The sequence below is a fragment of the Eupeodes corollae genome, chromosome 3 (genome assembly GCF_945859685.1).
Source record: "Eupeodes corollae chromosome 3, idEupCoro1.1, whole genome shotgun sequence".
NCBI classification, from domain to species: Eukaryota; Metazoa; Arthropoda; class Insecta; order Diptera; family Syrphidae; genus Eupeodes; species Eupeodes corollae.
This window is the reverse complement of record NC_079149.1, coordinates 4,183,603-4,207,885: the sequence shown is the minus strand read 5'-3', so window position 1 is coordinate 4,207,885 and position 24,283 is coordinate 4,183,603. Positions and strand designations below refer to the sequence as shown.

The 24,283-nt window shown below is 33.9% G+C and overlaps 2 protein-coding genes and 1 long non-coding RNA gene across 10 annotated transcripts in view; 2 read left to right on the top strand and 1 right to left on the bottom strand.

Annotated features, from left to right (window-relative positions):
• Nucleotides 1–7,656, top strand: part of LOC129952705 (uncharacterized) — a 41,461-nt gene extending 33,805 nt beyond the window's left edge. For 4 of the 8 annotated variants that reach the window (XM_056065488.1, XM_056065485.1, XM_056065483.1 and 1 more), the window contains 3 exons: nucleotides 2,834–3,847; nucleotides 6,657–6,910; nucleotides 7,121–7,656. In XM_056065488.1, the coding sequence (XP_055921463.1) occupies nucleotides 2,834–3,847; nucleotides 6,657–6,910; nucleotides 7,121–7,148 (1,296 nt within the window). In that variant the 3' untranslated portion in view covers nucleotides 7,149–7,656. The remainder of the gene's footprint in view (nucleotides 1–2,833; nucleotides 3,848–6,656; nucleotides 6,911–7,120) is intronic. The other 4 variants (XM_056065487.1, XM_056065486.1, XM_056065490.1 and 1 more) reach the window with 4 other exon arrangements.
• Nucleotides 7,657–13,797: 6,141 nt separating this feature from the next.
• On the bottom strand, nucleotides 13,798–14,325 carry LOC129952730 (uncharacterized). Its single transcript, XR_008782367.1, has 2 exons — nucleotides 13,977–14,325; nucleotides 13,798–13,914 (listed from the first exon to the last, which is right to left on the bottom strand). It is a non-coding gene; the product is annotated as an uncharacterized LOC129952730 (long non-coding RNA).
• A 1,674-nt stretch (nucleotides 14,326–15,999) lies between these two features.
• Nucleotides 16,000–23,907, top strand: LOC129951771 (syntenin-1-like). Its single transcript, XM_056064093.1, has 5 exons — nucleotides 16,000–16,385; nucleotides 22,330–22,570; nucleotides 22,634–23,008; nucleotides 23,071–23,337; nucleotides 23,411–23,907. The coding sequence occupies exons 2-5, from the start codon at nucleotides 22,338–22,340 to the stop codon at nucleotides 23,463–23,465; spliced, it is 930 nt and encodes a 309-aa protein (XP_055920068.1). The 5' UTR covers nucleotides 16,000–16,385; nucleotides 22,330–22,337; the 3' UTR covers nucleotides 23,466–23,907.
• Nucleotides 23,908–24,283: the final 376 nt, after the last annotated feature.

Below are 24,283 nucleotides of genomic sequence, written 5' to 3'. Positions count from 1 at the left end.
TGTTAAAAAGTGTCTTCCTTCCTCTAAAAATGTTAATATTCTTTTAATTATAAAATAAATATTCTAAATTTAGCAATAAATTAGTTTTCACTTAAATTTTGCTTACAAAAATTCACAAACCAGACATCAAATGAAAATTCCGCTGCATTTTATATGCGGATTTGAATTGTATAGAATGAATGCTTTCACGTGAATAGAAGAATACCGCGCAGTATTACCGACGTTACCGACATACACAGATTCACTTCGAATGAAAAGCAGAATAATGATTAGTGAAAATTCAAGTAAAATTCCACCCGATGAATAGCAAAATAGGCCTGTATGTTTGTTGGTTTCTCTACGCTCTTCAAAAGTAGGTAGGATGTTCTTTATGGGAGTGTTGCGGAAGGCGCCAACACTACATCTTGCTGCTTAGTGGTAAGTTGGTTTTATGATTCCAATTGTGGTTTTCGGAGAGTTGCCGTATATACAAATGCCATAGTCGATTTCTTAATATCGAAGCAATGATTGCGCCAAATTTATTTGTTATTAAATATAAAACCTAAAATTTGTAATGTTTTGACATTTTCTATTTCTATATTATTAATATTGATAGAAGTATGATCACAGGAATGCTTTCGGCATACGTGCAGAATTTGACATTTAGGCAATGCGAGTTTAGCATCAGAGGAAATTCCCTAATCTAAAATGTCTTTAAGAGCATTAGTAAGCAAAGTCTTCATATATATAAACGTCGTCTGCATATAGGCAGTAATTTAAAAGTTTTTGTTTGGATAAAATATCGCATATATATTGAAAAGCAATAGAGAACAAAACGACAGATAAAGAAGATCCTTGGGGGATTCCGTTTTCAAGTCGATATGTGGGGAAGTAGGTATTATTGGATTTTATGCAAAATTGTCTGTTACTGAGGAATGATTTTACATAATTAAACATCTTGGGACTAACCTATTCTTTTGAGCTTATTTAAGACAACATGTATACCAATTCTGTCAAAGTCTAAAGCAAGTATAGACACATGGTTTTTGGAGCTTAACGCTCTGGAAATGTAGTTATAAATATATAGAAGAGCGTCTGTACACCCTTGATTTGATTTGAATGCTACTTGGTGTATATTTAAAAGTTGCCTCGACTCTGCATGCCAAAACAAACGCTCGGTTACCTAATTCGACGCCAACCTATGCAATTCATGTTGAGTCCGGAATTGCACCGATTTATACTAAAAATTTGAAACTGCATGAAGATTTCTAACAAGAGTAATGAGTAAACCAAGTTCGAATCTTCACACATCTATCATGAAGGTTCTTTTGCGAACAACTCCATTTAAGGAATGGACTCAATTAGCCCAATTGCATAATGTTTCTCTTGAACAGAATGAGTTTAACATAGATAACTTGCAAGATATATTTTCGAATGTTATCTCAAAAGTTGATGAAATTATATACCTTCAACACTTAAACAGAGCATTATCATCGTCATCAAGAGAAATATATAGAAATCTAAGCCACTCTTTAAATACTAATGCGACAAATTATTTCAACAATAGACTTTCTGCGAGAACTATAGGTATAATTTTCAGAGCAAGAGTTAAAATATTGATCTTGAATTATATTCCGCATCGGTCAGATTTCCCTCTCCTTTGCAATTATTGTAACAGAAATGCGCTCGACGATATTTACCATTTCATAGCTATTTGTCCGATACTACAAGAAATTCTAAGGCTCTATTTTCAATATAGTGTCCTCTCTAGAGAAAAAATGTTTGGTGTAATGAACGGATCCGTTGGGTGGACTTATCTCTTCATGTTCTGTGACGATGCTTTAAATTATCGAAGAAGCTTTTCAACCTTTTAATTTTTTTTTAATTCCGTTTTCCTAAAAATATAAACTTACAGATTTCTAAAACAATTTATAATATGAATTTATACAAACGTTAACTAAAACGCAGAAACCAATAGTTATCAAAAGATCATTTACTTTTTTCTGATTGAGCGAATGTAAAACAACAAATTATATTTTTTTGTATAACAAGGAATCTAATGAAAACATAACAACTATTTATTTTATTAAAGCAAATTGTATTTTCTGGCAGACGGCAAAATATTATTTTGATTTTCAAATTGTAAAAAAAATGTTTTTTAATGAAATAAAGGAATAATAATAATAATAAATAATAATAGCGAGGTTTTTGGGATTTGAAGAGCCTTGATAGGTTACATTTTATTACCATGGATTTTACAGAAATTTGAAAAGAGAGCGTCGAGGTGCTTCCTACCAAAAGGAACTATAAACATGGATAATGATATGTCTCCAGTTACTGTTTTCACATTTTTAAATGATTATGAGATCCTTTTTATCAGGAAATGATAAAAAATGTACCAAATAATTTAGAAGATGATGTAATGGTGCTTCAACCAGGCCCAACATTGTTTTAATTTTCTTTTTTTATTTGCACTAATTCAAAAATGTTTGGAAAACTTTAAGCCATTCTTTAAACATTTAGTTTGGATATCTTTGTTATAAAATTAAACTGCCACACAAATTACAACACAGGCAGCTATTACATACTTAGTATTGCTAAATTATTGTTAAATGTGATTATATTTTTAGCTACATATAACTTTTGTTTTATTTTCTAAAGTTTTATGTTTTTTTCTTTTAATTTTACTTTTATTTTATTTTATCTTCTCTTTGTTTATCGTTCTAATTTCTATGTGCCCCCGTACGAATGATACAATTCCTACTTCCCTGTAAAATGTACAAAACCACAACCACCACCACTACCACCTCCATCAAAAACCTGCATCAATCGTTTTTTACTACCGCATCATCAGAATGCATATTCGCGATTGGATCGATTGTTAAAAACGATTCATTTATCGCCGGACACCTCCCGTACACAGATCAATGTCCCAGTTTCGAATGCCTCAAAACAACACTCAAATTGCGATGGGGAGCTGCCTGCTGAATTTTTCACTCAGATGGGATTACATACTAGTAACGAACATAGATCTTTAGATGCTGATGCAGCGAGCACATCGAATGGTCGTCCTTCGCGATCCCAGACAAAATCATCGCAGAAGGTGGTTAAACCAAAATTCGAGTGGACCGATCTCTTTCCGTCCGGTGATTTATATCCGTTGGTATCACCTGTAAGACGGGTACATCGATTGAAGTCTGGTGAATCAGCACGAGATAACAGCCCTGTGTTGTCTCCACGATGGCCAAAGAGTAGTAGTGTCAGTCTAAGGCTACCATCTAGTGGACACAAAAATCACAGAACTTCAACTACAACCAATGTGCCATCCGCAAGTACCACACAGACTGATGACTGGAACAAAGCAGTCAACATTTGGACTGATTCAATTTTAAATACACTGCCAACTTACGAACCTCAATTATGTTCCTCAGCTGTTGAAGTTCGAAATGGATCTGCGCGATCGTTGCCTTCACATGCTACACCGCCGAGAGCTTCGACTTCTCAAACGAATGCTTTTTTTAATACTTTTGGAGCAACCACAACGAAGGGCTCCCCAGCCTCACCGCTTTATCAATCCTTTAACTATCACAGGAATTCACCTAGTACGTCCTCGGGCCGCAGTAGTTATCAGACGGCACCTACAAGTCTGTCATCTCGAGGCATACCACGAAGCTCAAAGCTTTTATTGACCAAAGAACAGAAGGGCAACGCCGCTGCTGCTGCCGCTGCCAATGCCACTGCCGCCATCTTCGCACAATCAAGCTTAGGCAGGGGAGACAAATGTGATCTAGAACCAGTGACTGGAGACGAAGATATGTTGGACCGCTATTTTAGGCAGACACGTGCTTCCTCGATGCTATACAATGAGGTTGGTTTTCATTATTTCACTTTTAAATATTTTGATTTGTTTCCCTCCTTTGAAAGAAAAATTTTACATTTGATTTTCTTAAAACTTTTTTATAAATGTTTAACTGATTTTTTGTTGTAGTTTTTAATAAATTTGTTGCTTGTTATTAAGGTGTACATTTAATTTATTTATATTTGATTGGATATTTGTTGTGAATGCATGTGGTGTGGGTTATTACTTCGGTGATGCACTCAGCAGACAGTAATTTCTTCTCGCTACTTTTAAGTCTGAAAAAAAGCTTCTATTGTTATTCTTTTTTAGATTTTTGATTTAAAGAATCATGTAAATTCAAAATTAATAAATCTTGTAGTTGTATTACACTGCAAAGCCCTATTCTTTGGAACACAATTATGGCAGCTTTTAGTCGACTTTCTCTCAATAAAGAATCAATTTACCTTAAAATGTATACTTGTCATTTTATATTCATCAAGTACCCTGCTTGATGCATTTTTTGTAAGCCACTTAAATAAAGTTCTTCACTTTGACCAACTATCTGCGTCTTGTTTCTCACATCATGATCTGCTGCACCTAAGGATATAGGTGTTGGTAAACATAAAACTAATTCAGATAATGCTATTAACTGTGATGAATTAAATACAAGATGAACGTCTCTCTCATTTTTTTAACATCATGATAGTTCCATCACAGGCTTTAGCTTTTCCAATGTGAATAAAGAAGATGTGGGTTTTGATGAAATTCATCCAGTGTTTTTAAAGGCGACCCTTCCATATACCTTCAAACCTCTTACTTATTTCTTCAATATTATTTTAACGACTGGAGTTTTCCCGCAATATGAAAAAAAGCAAAAATCATTCCTTTACCAAAGAACCGTAATGAGTACCGACCAATAGCTATACTACCTTTTTATCGAAAGTTCTTAAGAAAATCTTAGACACTTAGATAAAACAATACTTGGATGAAAATGAAATGTTATATTCAAATCAATCCGGCTTTCGACCAGGACATAGCTGCACAACAGCTCTCATAAATGTAGTTAAAGAAATTAGAGAGAGTCTTGATGAGAACCATGTAACTTTCCTCAAACTTTTAGACTTCTCAAAAGCATTTGACACCGTTGACCATCATATTTGCACTAAACTACGAGATAAATTCCAGTTGGTGTCATCATCAGTGAAACTAGTTTTTTCATATTTATCTTCAAGGTATCGAGCAGTCTATGATAATAATCAAACGTCTACCTTCCTTCCGCTTACTCGAGGTGTCCCCCAAGGATCAATTTTGGGACCTATTCTATTTACCATGTATATAAATGAACTGCCGTCTTTAGGATTCAACTCGTCATTTCATACATATGTATGCTGACGACGTTCAACTTCCATATAGCTGTTCTCTAGGTCTAATTGGAAATAGAAGTAATGAGATAAATGAAGACCTAAATAAGCTCCTACATTGGTCTCTATCTAATGAGCTCTGTTTAAACCCAACCAAAACAAAATGTTTTATTATTTCCAGAAACCCATTAGAAACGACGTATTTTCCTCCAATACTGCTAAACAATATTTCAGTTCAATTAGTTGAATCTGCGAAAAACCTAGGAGTAGTATTTAACAGAAACCTTACCTGGACAAACCACATAAATACGACAATTGGAAGATTGTATGGAGGCTTACGAACGTTATGGACCACCCAAAAAATGACCCCAATTAAAACAAGAATGATAGTAGCTAAATCACTTCTCATTCCCCTATTATAAGGGTGTGCAATTTTTAGTAATTGTGATTAAAGGTTCAAAAGGAAGCTTAATGTTGTTTATAACAGTGTGGCAAGGTATGTCTTTGAATAGCTCGTCAAGTTCTTGGCGGAGATGATATGCCAGGTGTTATTTTTCCAGTTGACACAAATCAGTTCTTAGATCGTACGTAGAACCTTCTAGAAGATACCAAGAGATCCTTCATTCGACTGAGATAGGGTCCATTCTTCTGCACCATAGAGCAACACCAGTATAATACGGGTTTTGTGCAGCGTCTCTTAGGTGCTTCGCGATAAGGCCCTAATTGTCAATTGGTTGCTTAGTTCTAATGATGTGCTTTTCTGCAATTACAATATTTTCAAGTAAACATTTCTTGTAGTTCGATCTAGCGGCACGAGAATAAGTCCGTGGATTTAATTATTTTTGGGTATTCTAAGCAAAGCTTTTCATTGTCCGTGACAAGACGTGATATCACGATGATTACTAGCCGCACCGTACTTCACTTCTATGAAAGAGGTATTCGAGGTTTTTGGAAACATTGCAAGCAAACTTCTTGAAAATTTAAGTTCGTCTTTTATAGCAATTCAAAATATCATACAAAAAGTCATATAATTTCTTTCATCAAAAAAGTAAGCAACACTCTTGCACTTAGATTTCTCTTTATTTATTTGAATTTTTATAAATTATTGTATAAGCGCATTCTGATTCTCACGACCTAGGCTTTATTATCTTTAAATCATCTTTTTAACATTTAATTCCCTGCAATTCATTCTTGTTTTGTAAACTTTCGCTCATCTATCATGAACTTACTGCACGCAATTTTGAATGCAAGCCAACCCCTTTCACTACTATCACTCACTCTCACCTAACCCTTCATTCGAAATAAACTTTCTTTATTTATATAAATAATAAATAAAAACAAAATCAAATGTTCAATGTTTAATGTAATATATATAAATGATGTCTTTCCCAATTCCCCTACATGTGTGCTATGTGTTTCTTCATGTGCGATTACTTTGAATCTATCAAATCCCTGCGACAACAAATATAAAACCATAGATCTCTCAGACGAAAGCAAGCGGAATAGATGATGACGAATTGGATGACGAACGCCTTATCAGTATTACAGGTCTCATGTCGACTCCTCCAATATCTTTAGAATCAAGCCGAGAGTCAACTACAGATCCATCAACGACTGCACCGGTAGGTGGCGACACGCCCACTCCCACTACATCAACTACGTCTGCGACTTCAAGAAACGATAACAACGGTATTGTTAGCCGATCAGTTACTGCTTCAAAACGCAAAGAGAGGCATGTTTGTTTTTTTAAATTTTACTTTTATTTGATTTCCTTTTTTTAATTGTTTTGTTCTTAAATTGCATGTTTTTGATTTTGTGTTTAATATTTTGGTAGTATTTTATGTTTTATTTGCCAGCTACTGTTAATTTTTAAACAACTTTTTTAAAATAACCAAATCATCAAACGTTAATTTAAAGTTTGTTTTTTATTTTTATTTTACAGGATCGCCGAAAGACCAAATTCGTCCTAAAGACAAGCTCGTTTAAATAGATAATTTTTATGATTTCGATTTAAACCAACAAAATTGAGCATCATATTAACTACACTGTCGACAAATAACAAATTATGTATCTATATCTATTTATTTAGTAGGATAGAGATATTCATGGTTTAAAGATTAAAAAAAAGAGCTGCTTTTTTGCTTCTCTTCAATATATTGATATTGAAATTGAAACAAAACAAAAACCAAAAGAAAATTACGATCTTCATACAAAAATATTTGCCCACATTTGTTGTTCTAGCTGTAATTTTTATTCAATGAAGTATTTATTAGATGTTTTGAACCCTTAAGTCACACAAATTGTTTTGATAAAAATTATCGGTTCAAACAAATTTTTACAAAAAATATGATATTTTTGAGTTACGTTTATTATTTGAATGATGACTGTTGTATAAATAACATAAATTTTTCCTTTATTATTTTTATTGTGATACATTTTTGCTCTATAATAAAAATTCTAAACTCTTGAAAAAATGTATTACTTGTTTTTCTTTCTTTTTTGTTATATGAACAATTAAATTTGTGTCTGGACAGTTTATGTAGACCCAGAATCTAGGTGCTTTCTACAAGATTAAACAATTCCTATGAAGAAAATTATGTTTATTGTTTGAATAAGGAAATGACGAATCGGAACGGAGGAGCAGTTGGACTTCTCGAACTTTAAAGCGCACCTGGTTTCCTCAGTTTAATTGCGACATTGCTAGGTTAGGTTAAAGTGGTTGTTCTTGAAGGTCAATTTAATAACCCATTGTGATACCACATGAATCTTTTTTCTAAGCTCAGCTCAATAAAATCAGAAATCAGAGAGTCTGAGATAGTTTAGATCGTTATAGAAGAATTCTCCTAAGAAATTCTTGGGTTTTTGAAGTAGAGTAGGTCATGTACAGAGGAGTTGAAGAACTTTTTCTTCCTGTTCCTCATCCACTTTCTTTCTGCTTTCTGCTTTCCTATTAGACAGTACTCGGTAATGACACTGATTATCAAGCCTATATGCGATCTCCTTAGAGATAGCAAGCACCTAGATCGCTTTAAATCTAAAGTAGGCCAGATGTTTTTTGTGACCGAAGACGTGGTGATGTTATTCCACCTGGTGCCTGCCTTCTTCATAGCGCCCTGCATTAGCAATAGTTTACATGTAGCGATTGGTATGCCAGCATTTGTGACTTTACTAGCACTTTAAGAAATCTAAAGTTTAGACAAAGAATTTAGATTTTATTAACTATCCTTTTTAAAAGATGAATCAAAGCTTGTAAAACCACTAACCTAATGCCTTATATTACCTTAAGACTATTTAAAACTTCAGCTATGAGAATATTGATCCATGTTCAGTTAGGTTACAAGGAAGGCCACCATGATTGATTTGAATAATAGGAATTATTTAGATCCATTTTTAGCAAACGCTCGTGTGTTTGACAACAAACAAGGCAAGTTTACCTCAAGAGGATTAATACTAACTACTTTTAAAAAAGTATATTTAAAAAGTTAAAATGATTACTTAACATTTAGGGTGGGAGACGCACCCAATCAAGAAATTTTGAATCCAGATACTCGCGACCTTGATTCAAGTTTTTAAAATAAATAGCCAACATCAAGTCATACAAAATTTTTCAATATAAATTTTGTGTTTGGTTTAGATTGCTTAAATGGAATGCCCATCAATTTGGTTTGATTTAAATCTCTTAAAAGGCAACGTAAAATGTAGTGTCCCAACATTGAGCAATTTTAACATGCCAATAACATGAAATACATAAATTATTTATTGACAAGGTAAGTAAAAACCCGGCTAAAAGTGGGAGTTTTTTTAAGCTATTGCAGCTTCTATCGCGGGCCTAGAGCGCGGGGACTGAATCCAGAAATTCCGTAACGAAAAAACCTAACACCACCCACTTCGACCACCCACTTGAAGGCCATGCATCGTCTAACGTCGTTTCAGTTCGGCAGTCTTCCACACGGTGTTTGTGTTGCGTGCAACTAGACGTATTGTTCGACTCTACGAAGCTCGCACGAATCGAGACGAGTTGCTCCTAAATCGGATTTATGAGAAAGTATATATGTAGGTGTATAGAGTAAGTATATTTACATTTACTTCGCGCGAAATTCGATATTCACTTAATATCGTTATTTTTATTCAAATTTTTAAAATGAAAAATTGTTTTGGTGTGTCATTACACTATTTATACCTAGGTATTTTCGTTTTATAGACCGTAAAGAGTCGGTCACCACCCTCAAAAAGTGTAACTACAATTGATATCAAACAAAAAGAAATACTGTATAAATAAAAATTAATAATTATAATTGCATAAGTTGATATAAATCCGCGGCAGTCCCCGATTGACACACGTCTTTTTTTAAATATAATTTAAAACAAGCATTACTAAAGAACCGTTAAGACGTGGTACTGACAAATTCTGACTAATGGGACACCCTCCATATAGAGTGTCCTACAGTCCTCGTCACAGAAGACGACCATGCTATAATACTCTCTTTTCAAGTTATAACGGTTTTCTGGTAAAACCATTGAGCAAACTTATTAAGATTTGCTGTACATGTTTTTAAAATGTAAAAAGTAAAAAATGTACTTATTGTGACATAATTACTAAATTTGTTTCTTAATTTACAAAATATAAAACAATAATCAATGTATTTTTAAAACGTGCGGTTTTCAATGTGGCAACACTTTTTTTCGGAGTTGGTCTTTTTGACATCTGTCAATTTATTTATTTTATAATAAATATGTAAAGCCCGCCATCTTACGTTTTTTTTAACTAGTGCTTATTTCGTGAATGTCAACACTTGGCTCATATCTGAATATGAGCTAGGAGTGGCCATTACAGTCAATAGCGACCGTTTTCGAAACAAATTTTTGTTCACAAAAGAAGGAGGTTGAAGGAGAATATTGGCAACATTTGGTTTCAACAGGACGGCGCTGGTACAGCCAAAGCTACATTCGATGTTTTTATAGCATTTTCAAAAAAAATTGGCGAACCCTATACTGCTTCTGACCAAATCATGCAAATTTATTGCCAAAATAATTGTTCGATTCGAACGACACATCCCGCACTGCGACCAATATTCGTTCGACATAAGTGCCCAGCAGAGTAAGTAATTCGAGCAACCAAGGACCGTACCACGTTTATTCTAGTGAATAATGCCCATCTTCTGAGGCGCCCACAGCAATTGGGGTTGTTCCCATCCACTTATGGAAGATTTTGCGTGCTTACAAAATAGAACTTATTGAAGAATTAAGCCGAACGACCACTAAGTGCGATTGGCACAAGATTTTTTTTGTCAGCGACGAAGGTGAATTAAATTTGTACGTCAAAAAGTCACTGTTTGGTGTGCTCTATGGGCAGACGGAATAATTGTTCCATATTTCTTCAATTTCTTAAAAAACAACCATTATTAATGACTTTTTTCGTGAAACAATTGTTGAAATTATGAACTGCAAATCAACCTTAAGATTCAGTTCTGTATCTATTATCTGAACATACCTTGTATTACTTTTATCTAAACACACCTTTTAGTATTCTTCCATTTTGAATTGTTTCATTCTCTTTTTGGCGCTTCTCGCTTTTGGATTGTTCCAGACTTCTATCTATTATTTTATATTCAATTAAAAGTATTTTATAATTAAAAGTAAAAGCGTTTCCTTTCATCATTTATTCCTTGGATTTTTATCAAATCCCTTCAGGTTATGGGCCCAGGAATACTCGTTGGAAAGTATTAATATTGTTTTCTTTTAAGAATATTTTCTGGTTTGCATCAGCCGCATCATGTCGTCGAACGCCATGCCGTCCATCGAAAAACTCACTGGCCGAGAAAATTACAGCACGTGGAAGTTTGCTATGCAGGCATACTTGGAACACGAAGAGCTGTGGCAATGTGTTGAGGGAACCGAAAAGGATGCTCAGAAGATAATAAAAGCAAAATCAAAAATAATTCTCGCCGTCGATCCCATGAATTATATGCATATCCAGGATGCACAAACTGCTAAGGATGCATGGGATAAGTTGCAGCAAGCATTCGAGGATTCCGGTTTGACTCGGAGAGTAAGTCTGCTCAGAAGTTTAATAACAACCCGTTTGGTTGATTATGCCTCAGTCGACGAATACGTCAACAAAATTGTGACGACTGCACACAAACCTACCCACTCATCTCCAACGTTGAACTTGAGAGCGTTTAGTTAGTGGCTACATATTGAAAATGCAAGGCGGCCCCATCTCATGGGCTAGTAAACGACAAGGGACAGTGGCGTTGTCGACAACCGAAGCCGAATACATGGCACTATCAGCAGCTTGCCAAGAAGTGCTTTGGGTTCGAAGCTTGGCAGCTGAAATCGATTCATCAATTATATCCAAACCGACTGTTATATTCTGTGACAACAAAGGCGCAGTGGATCTTGCATCAACAGCTTGATTTCGTCCGCGCACAAAACACATCGACATTCGTCACCATTTTCTTCGAGATCACATTGAAAATGAGAACATCGTTGTGCAGTATACTCCAACGGAGCAAATGGTCGCAGACTCCTTAACGAAACCATTATGTGGTAACAAATTTAATTTTTGTAAAAATAATTTTGGAATTGTTTAAATTATAGATTTTTGTTCAAGAAAGGGTGTTGAAATTATGAACTGCAAATCAACCTTAAGATTCAGTTCTGTATCTATTATCTGAACATACCTTGTATTACTTTTATCTAAACACACCTTTTAGTATTCTTCCATTTTGAATTGTTTCATTCTCTTTTTGGCGCTTCTCGCTTTTGGATTGTTCCAGACTTCTATCTATTATTTTATATTCAATTAAAAGTATTTTATAATTAAAAGTAAAAGCGTTTCCTTTCATCATTTATTCCTTGGATTTTTATCAAATCCCTTCAACAATTAACGTGGCCTCAAAAGTTTTGGGATTTAAAATCACTGCCCTCCTTTTTTGTGGAGGTATGTGAAATAACTTTTCTTCACAGATAAGTCTGAGACGATTGGCAACTTGGAATAAAATATTTGGATAGTAATTGCTGACAAACCTTCCGAACTGACATATTCGTTTTCAGATTCAATTCTTTTCGGATGTGGAACTGCAACGACAAGATATGATAATCTCATTTAACTCCGACCTTAACAGCATTTTAAATTGGGGAATAAAATACAGCAGGATATTTAATGCTTCGAAAACCCAATACTGTCCTGTATAGTTAAAACGATAAATACCTCCTTGTCGTTGTCCTTGGATGGCACTTGCATCGAGGAGACTGTACATCTCGATATTTACGGTATATGTATCACCAACCACCCTTTGTGGAACGATCACATACGCGATGACGCGAAAAATGCCGCAAGATTTTGGAGTTTTCTAAGGTTTATGCAACAAGTTGTTCACCCCTTCTGATCTGGTTATTATCTCCAAGACTTATATGTCTCCAATGCTTGAGTATAACTCCCATATCTGGGCTAGTGCTCCAGTAACTTACTTAAAACTCTTTTACAGTGTTGAACGTAGAGCGCATAGATTGATTGGTGGTAACACCACGATAGGATCTTTTACGTTGTTTGAACATCGTCGTAAAGTTTCTTGTCTCACCCTTTTTTACCGTTATTTTATCGTTTTATGCTCTAGAGAAATACCCAGACTTAACTAGTTAAACCTTAATATTCGTGCATATAGGAATACTCATCACTCATCAGTATACCCCCGAGTCCAACTTCGGTCATACTGTTAAGTACAGAGATTCGTTCTTTAGCCGTACTACGCGAATGTGGAATGCCTTACCCCACTGTCTTTCCCAGCTTTCTTCCTTTCCTAGTTCTCCTACACTGTGTCTTTACATATAAGGGTAGTAATATATCCCCTTGAGTGTGCGCTTATTATAAAAAAAAATCTGCAAAATTAGTTGGTTGGAATTTATTCCAGCCAACCGCGGCGATCAATTGTAAGAAATCAATTTTAAAACATAAAGGCAAACCCTTATCTTTATTACAAAGCTAGATTCTTGGCCATAACACTATATAAGTTATAATCATTTTCTTCTAACCACGCGTCTAAAAAACACCTGTTACTTGATAACGTGTATTTCTGAAAAAAAAGAAGAAAAACCAAAAAAGGCTTTGTTGATTAATTTTGAGAACAAAATTTCATGTAGATTGAACAAATTTTTAAAGGCAATAAAATTAGTTAGTTATTTTTATATAAAATGAAATGACAACAAAAAGGCGTAAAAGAAAAAATTACTTTATACGTTTTCCGGCTGGTTGTGTTTTGTGGTACGGACTGTGGGACACCCTGTATATAGTGAATGTTGTTTGTCATTCATTTACGTGGTGTGACAATTAAGTTCCGGGAATTTGTCAATAAAAACAAGAAAATGAAGTTCTAGGACAAATTTTACTTTCGACCTTCACAATACTCTCCCTTTAAGGCTGGGCGCGCACATGCAACTTTTTCGAAACCAAATAGTTTGATCGTCAGTTGCCCAAACATCGCGCACATAAGCAACTCCAAAAGTAATCAACGAAATAAACCAATACACAGAAAACATTTATTCACTACTTCTATCTCATATACACGAAACAACAACGAAACATTTGCAGTCTGGTTGATAGCATTCGACGGCGACAGCGTTGTTTTACTCTTGCCATTCCCATTTGTGAGAGGCGAAACATCATTTAAAATAATTGTGCTTTATTCCATTTATAAAACGATGACGCACTTTGATACGATTGAAGTACATAATAATCTGAAAATAAAATTAAAATTAAAAAATATGTTTTGTTTTGAGTTACAAATAATAATAACCACCTCCTTTCAGTACATAAATACATTTGACGTTTAAAAAGTAGCAAATTGAATTATGAAAACAAACATACGAGAAGGATATATTATTCTGCGCGTCTGGAAGTATCCTACTAACCTCGTCACACTTTAAAGAATCATTCCACTGAAATGCACTAATACAAACATACGAAACAAACTATTTAGTTGCATGTGCGCGCAGTTACGTGTACATAGTAGGATACAGACATTTTTTATGGGTTTAAGCAACTAATAAATTTTCGCAATCAATGTATGAAAGAGAAAACTAGTGAAATTGAGATGTAAGGTGGTACTCTTCCCTCAGAATTTTTTGTGAAAGGAAAACATTGCTTAATTTTTTTTCTCTCTTGCACTTAAAGAAAATTGTTCAACGATTTAGTTGAAAGTGCGCGCAGTTACCTAAAATTCCTTGAGACACAAACTAAGGAATTGGTTTGGGGTGATCGTTTAGTTTGTGTCAAAACACAAACTAAAAAGTTGCTCGAATGGGCGACCGAATGGTTTCTGCATGTGCGCGGACTCTCGTATAAGTCTATAGTGCTCAGATTAGAAACCAAACAGTTTCGAAACTAAAAGTTGCATGTGCGCACCTAGCCTAACTCTACACAACGATTCCTACGTTCCTCCCATGATTGTAAGCACCCTTGGTAGTCCTCTAAAGTTAACCCGTTTAGCAACACGGTCAAAGCTTCTTGGACCTTCTTTCGCCGCCATGATGAGTTCCCTTGATGTGAGATTTCATCTTGGGGAATAGAAAAAAGTCGCAGGGAACAATATCGGGGCTAAAGGGTGGGTGAGGCAACGTTGGCATGCCTTTTTTTTGCCAAAAACTCTTGCACAACGAACGAGGAATGGGCCGGTGCATTACCGTGATGGAAGATCCAGCCATCATTGGCGAGTTCGGGTCGCACAAAAAAAAAACGCGTGCCCGTAGCCTCTCCAAAACGCCAAAATAGAATTTTCCAGTCACTGTCTGGTCAGCGGGAACGTATGCACGATGAATGATGCCGTGGATATCAAAAAAAACAATTAACATTGCTTTCAAATGTGACTTTGACATCTTCCCCACCCTTTTCCACCCACTGTTGACTTTGTTTACGCGTCTCAGGGTCATACTCGAATATCGAAGTCTCGTCTCCAGTGACTATACAAATCATCCAGTCCCTGCCGTCGCTCTGAATGCGAGATAACAGATCCTCGCATATCAATTTCCGCAATTGTTTTTGTTCATGGGTGATAACATTTCTTTGCGAACCATTTCTTTGTTGATGTTTAACTCGTAAGACAATGCACAAATGCTTAGGCGACGGTCATACGTGATCAACATGCGCAAACGATCAACATTCACGTCGGTACAAGAGGTGATGGGAGCCCCTTCACGTGGATCGTCTTCCACCGATTCACGCCGTTCCTTGAACCGCTTCGCCCATTCAAACAAACGCGTTTTTGTCATGCCGTCGTCTCAATAGACAACCTGCAATTTTCGGAGGATTTCCGAGGGTTTTTCGCCAGGTTTCGCTATAAATTGAATCACAACACATTGCTTGTACGCATAAAACGCAAACAAAACGTGCTTTATAAATATACTTCAACTTTGAACCCTAACTAAAAGGAAGATTCTCCTTCTTAGACAGATGATAACAAATGAAAAAGTGTCGCCACTTTTTAAATTATAACTAAATTTCCGGATTAATTGCTACACCTCGTATGTATTTTATAGGAAGAAACTATAATGTATTATTTAGATAATGTAAACCAAAATTTAAAATAAATGTAAGCATTGCAAACTTCACAGTGTAAGCGGTACATTAAAAGTCATTCACAATAACAAAATTTTTAGTTATCCAATGCATAAACCAAATCTTACATTTTGATAAGGTTAAGTTAATTGCGTAACGTAACGTAAGGTTTGTTTTGGTTTTGTTTGACTTTTTTATCAAATTTTTGTTTTCCCACTTTTCCAGCTCCACGAAAAGTGGGAGTGACTCACTTTGTTTTAATTTTTCTATGGCCCTCTGCAAGCAATGCAACCATCGTGAATCTGATTCATGAATCTCATTCCAAATCTACTTATTAATCGAGCAAGTGGACTGACTGATAAAATTCTATTTTCCTTCTCCAGTAGTAGTTCTCAAGTTAGTTGCCATTGCCAGTTCCACTTCCAGTCTTCATCCATCTTCAGTCTTCACTTTTATATTTGTTTCATGTGAGGAGTGACGTGCTGTGTTGCTGAGTGTTGTTTAACTTTGTTTATTATTTTTAATCAAAATTTAATTAAATCAATAGTGTTTTATTTTGTATAGCTACTCTATAGTTATTATTCTTTAAAGTATATTTGATTTGCATCTGCACTTTGCAGTAAATATCGCTTTTTCACCGGATCGGAAACAAAAAGTAAGTACCTAGGAACAAAAAGGACAATTTGTTGTGACAAAAATTCTTTGTTGTCTATCAAGGATTCTATGTACATACATCTATCCTAATCATGGACAAAGAAAACAAGTAATAAGTACCCGAATTTAAGTACCATTAAAGTTTGATCTATTTTCATTTTGTGGAAACTACAAAATAATGACTCCATAAAATGTTCTTGTAAAAATTCTTCGAATTAGAATATTCTCATGTGTAGAAGGTTTAAGTAGAGATGGAGAATTCCAGAAGCCTTAGGGATTGGTCTGGTACTAGTGTACGAAATGATGACAAAATAAAATTGTGAAATTAAAAGAAAATATTCTTTTGTAAGACAAAAATTAAGTTGACCGTAGTGCAACCAGAAAACGCATCTCGAGTGCAACGAAAATATCACAAAAAGATTGCTGCATTGGAAGAACGCATGAATGATTCTTTGTCGTGGAGTTATGTTTCTTTATTGTCTGGAAACTGAGAGGAATTTAAGATGAGATGTTCTACTTGTCAGCTTCCGGAATGGTTCTATGGTTGTCGTCTTTGCATGCCTTATTAAATACGAACAATAAGCATTACTTTGGCAAGCCCTTTCGCATGACAACGTTCGGTCTCTGCTCCAACCTACGCAAAAGAACACTTATCTCCCACGATCTATATTTATCTTTAGAGATAAAGAAACTTACAAAAAAACAGTTCTCTTACAACTTCAGAGGCAATTTATAGCTTTGTTATTTCTTATGTAAACTATAATAAGCCCTTTTGTACTTTCTTATAGGGTGTAAGTACGAAGATTGCAGTGTATTTTAAAAATAACTTCAAAGCTTAAGGAGGTATACATACGGTGACTAAGTTATTGGGCTACTGGCTATTATAATGGGGTTTTCATCACCTTGGGTTTTAACCAAAAGTAAAATTTATTCAATTTCATTTCATTTATAGTATCTGTAAAACTAGTCATTCGAAAAAATGATAAACTTAAAATACTTTACTTGGAGTGGCTCCATGATTCACTGCCAGATCATGTTATTTAAATTATAAACTTTCTTATTTCTTGTATAGATTTAGCTATGATATTCGTGGGGTTCCCTTAACTTTCATCATTTTCATTTACACTTATTATTTTTTGTTTATCTTTTTCATTTTAACAATAATTTACAAAATAATAATGTTAAATACTCTAAAGTGTATTTTAAAAAAAGAAAAAGTTAAAAAATAATTCTGTAACCATTTAAGGCTAGTGACGAATGACCATTTATTTAAAGAATAATTTTTATATAAATAAAATTAACAAATGCTAGAAAAATAATATTATAATTATAAACATTTTAAAAACAAGGAATATCCAAAAAAAATTCAAAGTTTATTAAACTACATTTAAAGGGTGAAACCCTAAAGCAAGGATTTTCGTTGAGTACCCTTCTATTCACATTTTTTATAGATGATATTGTCGAGTCCCTCGGAACAGTCGTCAAATTTGCTGAAAAGAACATTCCAGTTTTACTGTATGCGGATGACACCATCATATTATCCGAGTCTCCTGATAAACTCCAAGAAATGATCTCTAGATGGGAAGAATACTGTAATACTTGGAACCTAGCAGTCAACCTCAACAAATCAAAAATTATGATTTTTAGAAAAGTTAGGGGGAGATATGCTAGTAACGAGGAGTGGAAATACAAAGGAGAAGAAGTCAGTGTCGTGAAAGAAATCAAGTATTTGTGGATGATAATATCGAGTAACCTGTGTATAAAAAAACAAGTGAAAGCAAAACTCCAGGAAGAAAAGGCAGCCATATGCATATCGTAGACAAAATGTATTGCAAATAAAACTATTCACTACTCCGACAAATATAAATTATTTCAAGCCGAATCAAAGTCTATTGTGATGTACTGCGCGCAAGTGTGGGGCCATAAAGAGTATGAGGATGTCGAAAACCTTCTTCTTCCTTCATTTACGCCGAACTATATGCTACATATTAAAACACACTTAGGACCTGTTTTGATTATGTTGTAAAAATACTTCAAATGGAGGCGTCAATGCTAGTAAACAAAGTTTTGAAGTATTTATAGTTTCAAATAAGCTGAATATAGTACAATCGTGGATAAGCTTGTCGGATTCTGTGGGTGAAGCGTTTGATTTTGGTTTGCAAGATATAACACGTTTAAAACGACAATTTTACTGTCTTTTATCACACACACAAAAAATTGGAATACCTAACCTGGAAAATCATACCTAAAGCTAAATCACCATTCGCAACGCCTATTCACGATGACATCAAAAACTTGTTAAATCGGAAGAAAACTCCAAAATATCCTTCAGCTCTTCAAAAATCATTGGAATCGGCTGTAACCCTGAACATCCCAATCGCAGTAAATTATAAGCCCAAAATCCACTTCCCCCCATGGAATCTGCCAAGTAACACTGTCATTTCGCATCTCAAAGAATTTAACAAAGCTACTACCCACAACAGTATCTATCATGCAATGTTCTTAGAGTTAAAAGAAAATTATGGAAGCCTGGGATGGCAATTTTATTTTACTGATGCCTCGAAAACAGATAATGGAACCTCATTCGCTGTTGTCACCGAAGAAGGATCTGTTATCAGTAAAGGTTTACTCCACTTCACCTCATCAATCTTTACGGCAGAAGCGTTTGCAATTCTCAAAGCTATTCAAACGGTGAAAAATAAAAAAACAATTATTATCACTGATAGCCTTTCAACAATAAATGCTATTAACAACATCAACAACTCTTCAAGTATTGTTGCAATCATCCGCGACAAACTTATTGAAAAAAAAAGAAATCTGAGAATTGCATGGGTACCTGGACATGTAGGCATCGTTGGCAACGAATACGCCGATTCAGAAGCCAAACAAGCATTTAAAGAACCGCTAATCTCCTTCTATCAATTCAACAAAAAAGACTTAACTAAATATTTGAAAACGTTTATGAACAACAAGTTCAAAAACACATGGCAGGAATACCAACACATTTATTCATTGCTCAATCCTACCGCTATTAAGGCTATATTTCCTCGTAACTTACAAAGTTCAGAAATAAAAAAATATATAAGGCTGAGATTGGGACATACCATCACCACCCACAAGCACCTAATCACCAAAGAACCTGCTCCACTTTGCCAATTTTGTGACGAAAGACCATCTTTTACTGTAACACACATGCTTCAGTGCTCCAACATTGATTCGATTTCCAAAACCATTTCCGGAAAAGATCTTCAAGAACTTTTAACAGTTATATCCTACACTAATATAAAACATGTTAATGAAATTATTTTAAAATTAGAATTATTAATTTGATTTATTTAACAATTATCTAGCTCAAAGCCCTGGTAGGTAGAGCTTTAATTTTTAATTATTGATTATGTAATTTATTTATGTATCAATAAAGTTGTAATAATAATAATAATAATAATAATAAAACGACAATTTTACTGTCTTTTATCACACACACAAAATATTGGGAGAACTTCACTAACCAGGCCAAGGATTCACATTATAGAGAATACTACAGCACACTCAACTTCGTCCTAGGTGAATCAAACTATTTTCACGACAAGCATTCCACGGATATGATATCTACGATTTTACGAGCCAGAGGGGAAGTCCTGACTGGACTTTATACCTCATAGGCCAGACTTACCTCTTGAATGTGATCTTTGCTACACCCACGAAAGAGAAAATATTGCTCATTTTCTAGGATCATGTCCAATTTTACAAGAAATTCGACGCGACGTTTTTGGCAGCAATCGATTGGATGTTGAAGAAATAATAGAGATTTTAAATGGCATGTTGGACTGGAACAAGCTTTATAAATTTATTCGAACTGCGATGTCTTACAGAAGTAGAATAAGAATGGAATGCTTTTAATTGTCGTAAATTCATCATCTACTTTATAATGTTTTAAATGCACTTTTTATTACTATGCGAGCTATGAAAAGAATTTATAAATTAAATTAATTACAATTTTTATTCGATTATCTGTCAATCTGACCGACGCGACGGTTTCAAAACCAGGTCTTAAAAGACTTGTAAATATTATAATTGTAAACCTAAATTATTATATTAATATATTAAGTCTATTCTAATCTAATCTAAATCAATACATTTTTGATTTCTGAGCTATCCATTGTAAAGAGCCATATTTTGACTACTTTATAAGTATTTTACTTTTAAGTACTTTATAAATAAAAATGTTTTAAGATTTTTAAGTAAAGGCCATGTGCATCTGTTCTTCTTGCATATAATTCTTATAATATGCTTTTGAGAGAGGTTCAAGTGTATTGCAATAAGTGCCTCCCCAACCCAAGATATACCATATTGCAGCTTCGAGTGAACGAGTCCGTAGTATATTGTTACTAACAAGGATTTTGAGCAAAATGGTCTTAACATAAAAATGTTTCGAGTAACAGATAACATGTACTGTTTTAATTGTGATGTGTGGGCTTTCCAGTTCATATTTGTATCAATTAAAGTACCTACCTATTTAAAACTCTTAACCGACTCTATTTTAAAACAAGTAGATGAACAGACAATATTTTCAGTGTAGTTTTTTCTATTACAAGTGTGGGTCGACATGAAAATTATCTTACATTGTGCAAAGTGAAAATAAATATCGCAATCAATTGCTTTTAAATTTTGTAAGCTGCAAATCATAAGCTTTGCTTTTTAGCTTACTAATAGCTCATGTTTTGAAAAACATTGTGTTAAAACTTGCAAGTCTTATTGTAGTTTAACTAATGATTCAAATAAGTTACTGCTTTCGTAAGTAAGCGTCAGATCATCAGCAAAACCGTTCCAAAATTCAAATATATTAAAAACAAAAACCGGGCCTAATACAAAACCTTGCGGCACACCAATACTAATATTGTGAGTTTCATCTCTAAAACCAGCTTTATAAAGTTTGATCAAAAGAATATCATGATTGACCATATCAAACGCTTTGGTTGATCACCACTTAAAAAAACTGTTTTATTTAAAAGTTTTCCCATTCGCAACTTCAAAAGCTTTTCAAATACCTCTGAGAAAGTAGGAAGTATGGAAATGGGTCTATATTGGCTTAAATATTTCTGCTGCCTTTCTTAAACAAAAATACCACAAGTAATACTCTTGTTAAACAAGCAGGCTAAAATTTCAGCATTATAAAAAGCAATCAATTATTGATTATACCATCGGAGGTACTTAAGTGTTTGTTATCTAGCGACATTATACATTTGAAAACTTTATGTGACGAATAAGGTTCAAAAACAAAACTATTACATTGAAAACATATCACAATTCACAACTACAATTGTTTCACGGAGAGCATGGTTTTGATTCAGTTGCAATAGATACAAAAAAATTAGTGAATGCATTTGCAATTTCAACAGGTCTTGAAAGTATTTGATTTTCTACTTCAATTTCCAGTATATCTTCTTTGTTAATTTGCCTATTTAAGATATTGTTAACAACTTTCCGCTCATCTCTTTGATATTGCCTTTGCAACTTTCAAATTTATTAGTTTAAAAATGTTGGCGGGAAGATTTTACAATGTATGTTTGTTTAAGTTTTTAGTTATGAGGATATCGTTTACATTTTTTATTTTTGTTTATTTTAATAAGTAAACTTTACGTTAGTCTTGATTTACTCTTATGTGTATTTTTATTATAGTGAGCTTTTTCCTTTGCAGTAATTGACTTGCAATCTGCTTGCCCTTTTGCACTTGTGACTTAAGCTTTTAAAGGTTCTTGAACAAATTTGAGTTTTTAAGCCTTTTTCAAACTTCTTCGATTGTCTGTATGCATCGATAGGGATTTAACTTTTTGACAGAACTTATGGACCATCGTTAAGCTTTTAGACATTAAACAATTGACATCCTCTATTCTGTTTCTTTTTATTTTGAATGAGATTTATAAAGTCATATATTATATTTTCAGTTGCCAAAATGTCTCTATATCCATCATTGGAGGACATGCAAGTTGACAAACTTGTCCAAAATCAACGTGCCATGGTGAATGAAGTGATTCAATTTTCACAAGACGCTCCCGTTGCTACTCCTGCAATCACTTCGCCATATCCTGTTGCTAATGTACAAAATGGTACTGTCGTTTATCCAGCCTTAGGAAATTTTCTCGGATTGGAATTATCTGATGAGATGATTCGACAAAATATGCCAGAGTATGCTTTTTCACTATTTTATTTTTGTTGTTTTCAAGATTAAAATCTCGATTTTTTAAAAAGATATATGACTGATACCACAGATACTGCCATTGAACCAGCAAGAAATTCACCATACCCATCGAATAATGGTCTTATTGCACCTGTTACAGGCAATAATGTCATTCCAGCTGTAGCTCAGGTCAATCACAGTATTCGGGAGCTGATTCTATGCAAAGATTCTAAGGGAAAAGTCGGGCTAAGAGTACAGTCTATCGATAATGGTGTTTTTGTTTGTATTGTGGTCAAAGGTAGTCCAGCTGCAATGGCTGGTTTGAGGTTTGGCGATCAAATTCTACAAATCAATGGAACTCTCGTTAGTGGATATTCTGTAGACAAGATTCATAAGATGCTCAAAACATCAGGAAATAATAATATATCCGTTGTGGTTCGAGATAGGTATGTTTTTAACTCTTTTTGGTCCTTAATAATATGACTTAATGAATATTTCTTAAAACTAGGCCATTTGAGAGAACAGTTACCTTATTGAAGGACTCAAAAGGCAGCATGGGAATAGTCTTTAAAAACGGAAAAATAACTGACATTGTTAAGGATTCATCTGCAGCCCGCAATGGAGTCCTAATCAATCACAATCTACTCGAAGTCAATGGCCAAACTGTAGTTGCAATGAAAGATAAAGAAATCGGCAAAATTATCACTGACGCACCTGGCAACACCATCAAAATAACAATAATTCCATCGTTTTTGTATGAGCATTTAATCAAAAAGTTAGTTTTTTTTAAACATTTTCAACTCATATCTGATGCCAGTTTTATATTAACTTATTTTGTTTTATTGTAGGCTTTCAACATCATTCCTTCGTGGTAAAATGGATCACAGTGTTCCTGAATTCTAAAAGACAACAACAACACTGCCAAAAATAATATTCACAAAACGCCAAATATGAATACTACAACAAAAATAAGAACAAATTTTAAGCATAGTTTCAGGGCTAAATCTCTGTTGAGTGCCGAATAGCATTTAAAAACATATTTTTATCAATTCCATTTTTATTCACAAAGAAATTAATATAATTAACAACAAATCAAAAAGTCTAACTGTTCGATTGTTAAAACAAAAAGTCTTATCACAAAAATGAATCCAATATATGGTTACAGACTTTTTTATTTTTAACCTGATCAATATTGGTATTCGAATTTAAATATCTATGCAATACTTATGTTTGAAAATGCGTAATATTGGACTTAGTTGCACAACAGCGATTATCTATTTAAGTTAAGTATTTTTTCGATCAATTTATATTTACTTGAAATAAATAAAAATCTAAATAAAAATAACTTGTCTTTGTTTTGTATTAAAAGAAAAAAGATTTTGGAAAGTCTCTCTCGCAATTTTCTATTAGATATTTTACTATAAAAATGGTAAACTAGGCGTATACGCACTTTTAGTGATGTCTAGTTAGTTCTTATTTTGAGATTTGAGCTAATAGCTAATTCGATAGAAATAAACGGTTAATTAGAATGAACTTTGTGTATTTTGAGTTTGCAATGAAAGAAATTAATTTTCGAATGGTTGCATGAAATAAACTTGAACAAAATCTAATTTTCGTTATTTCTTGCTGTTTTAAATTTACTGACGTTTGTATTTGATTTATTATTACATTTTTTTTATTTTAAAACATTTTTAGCAGTTTTACGTGTGATAAGGAAACAA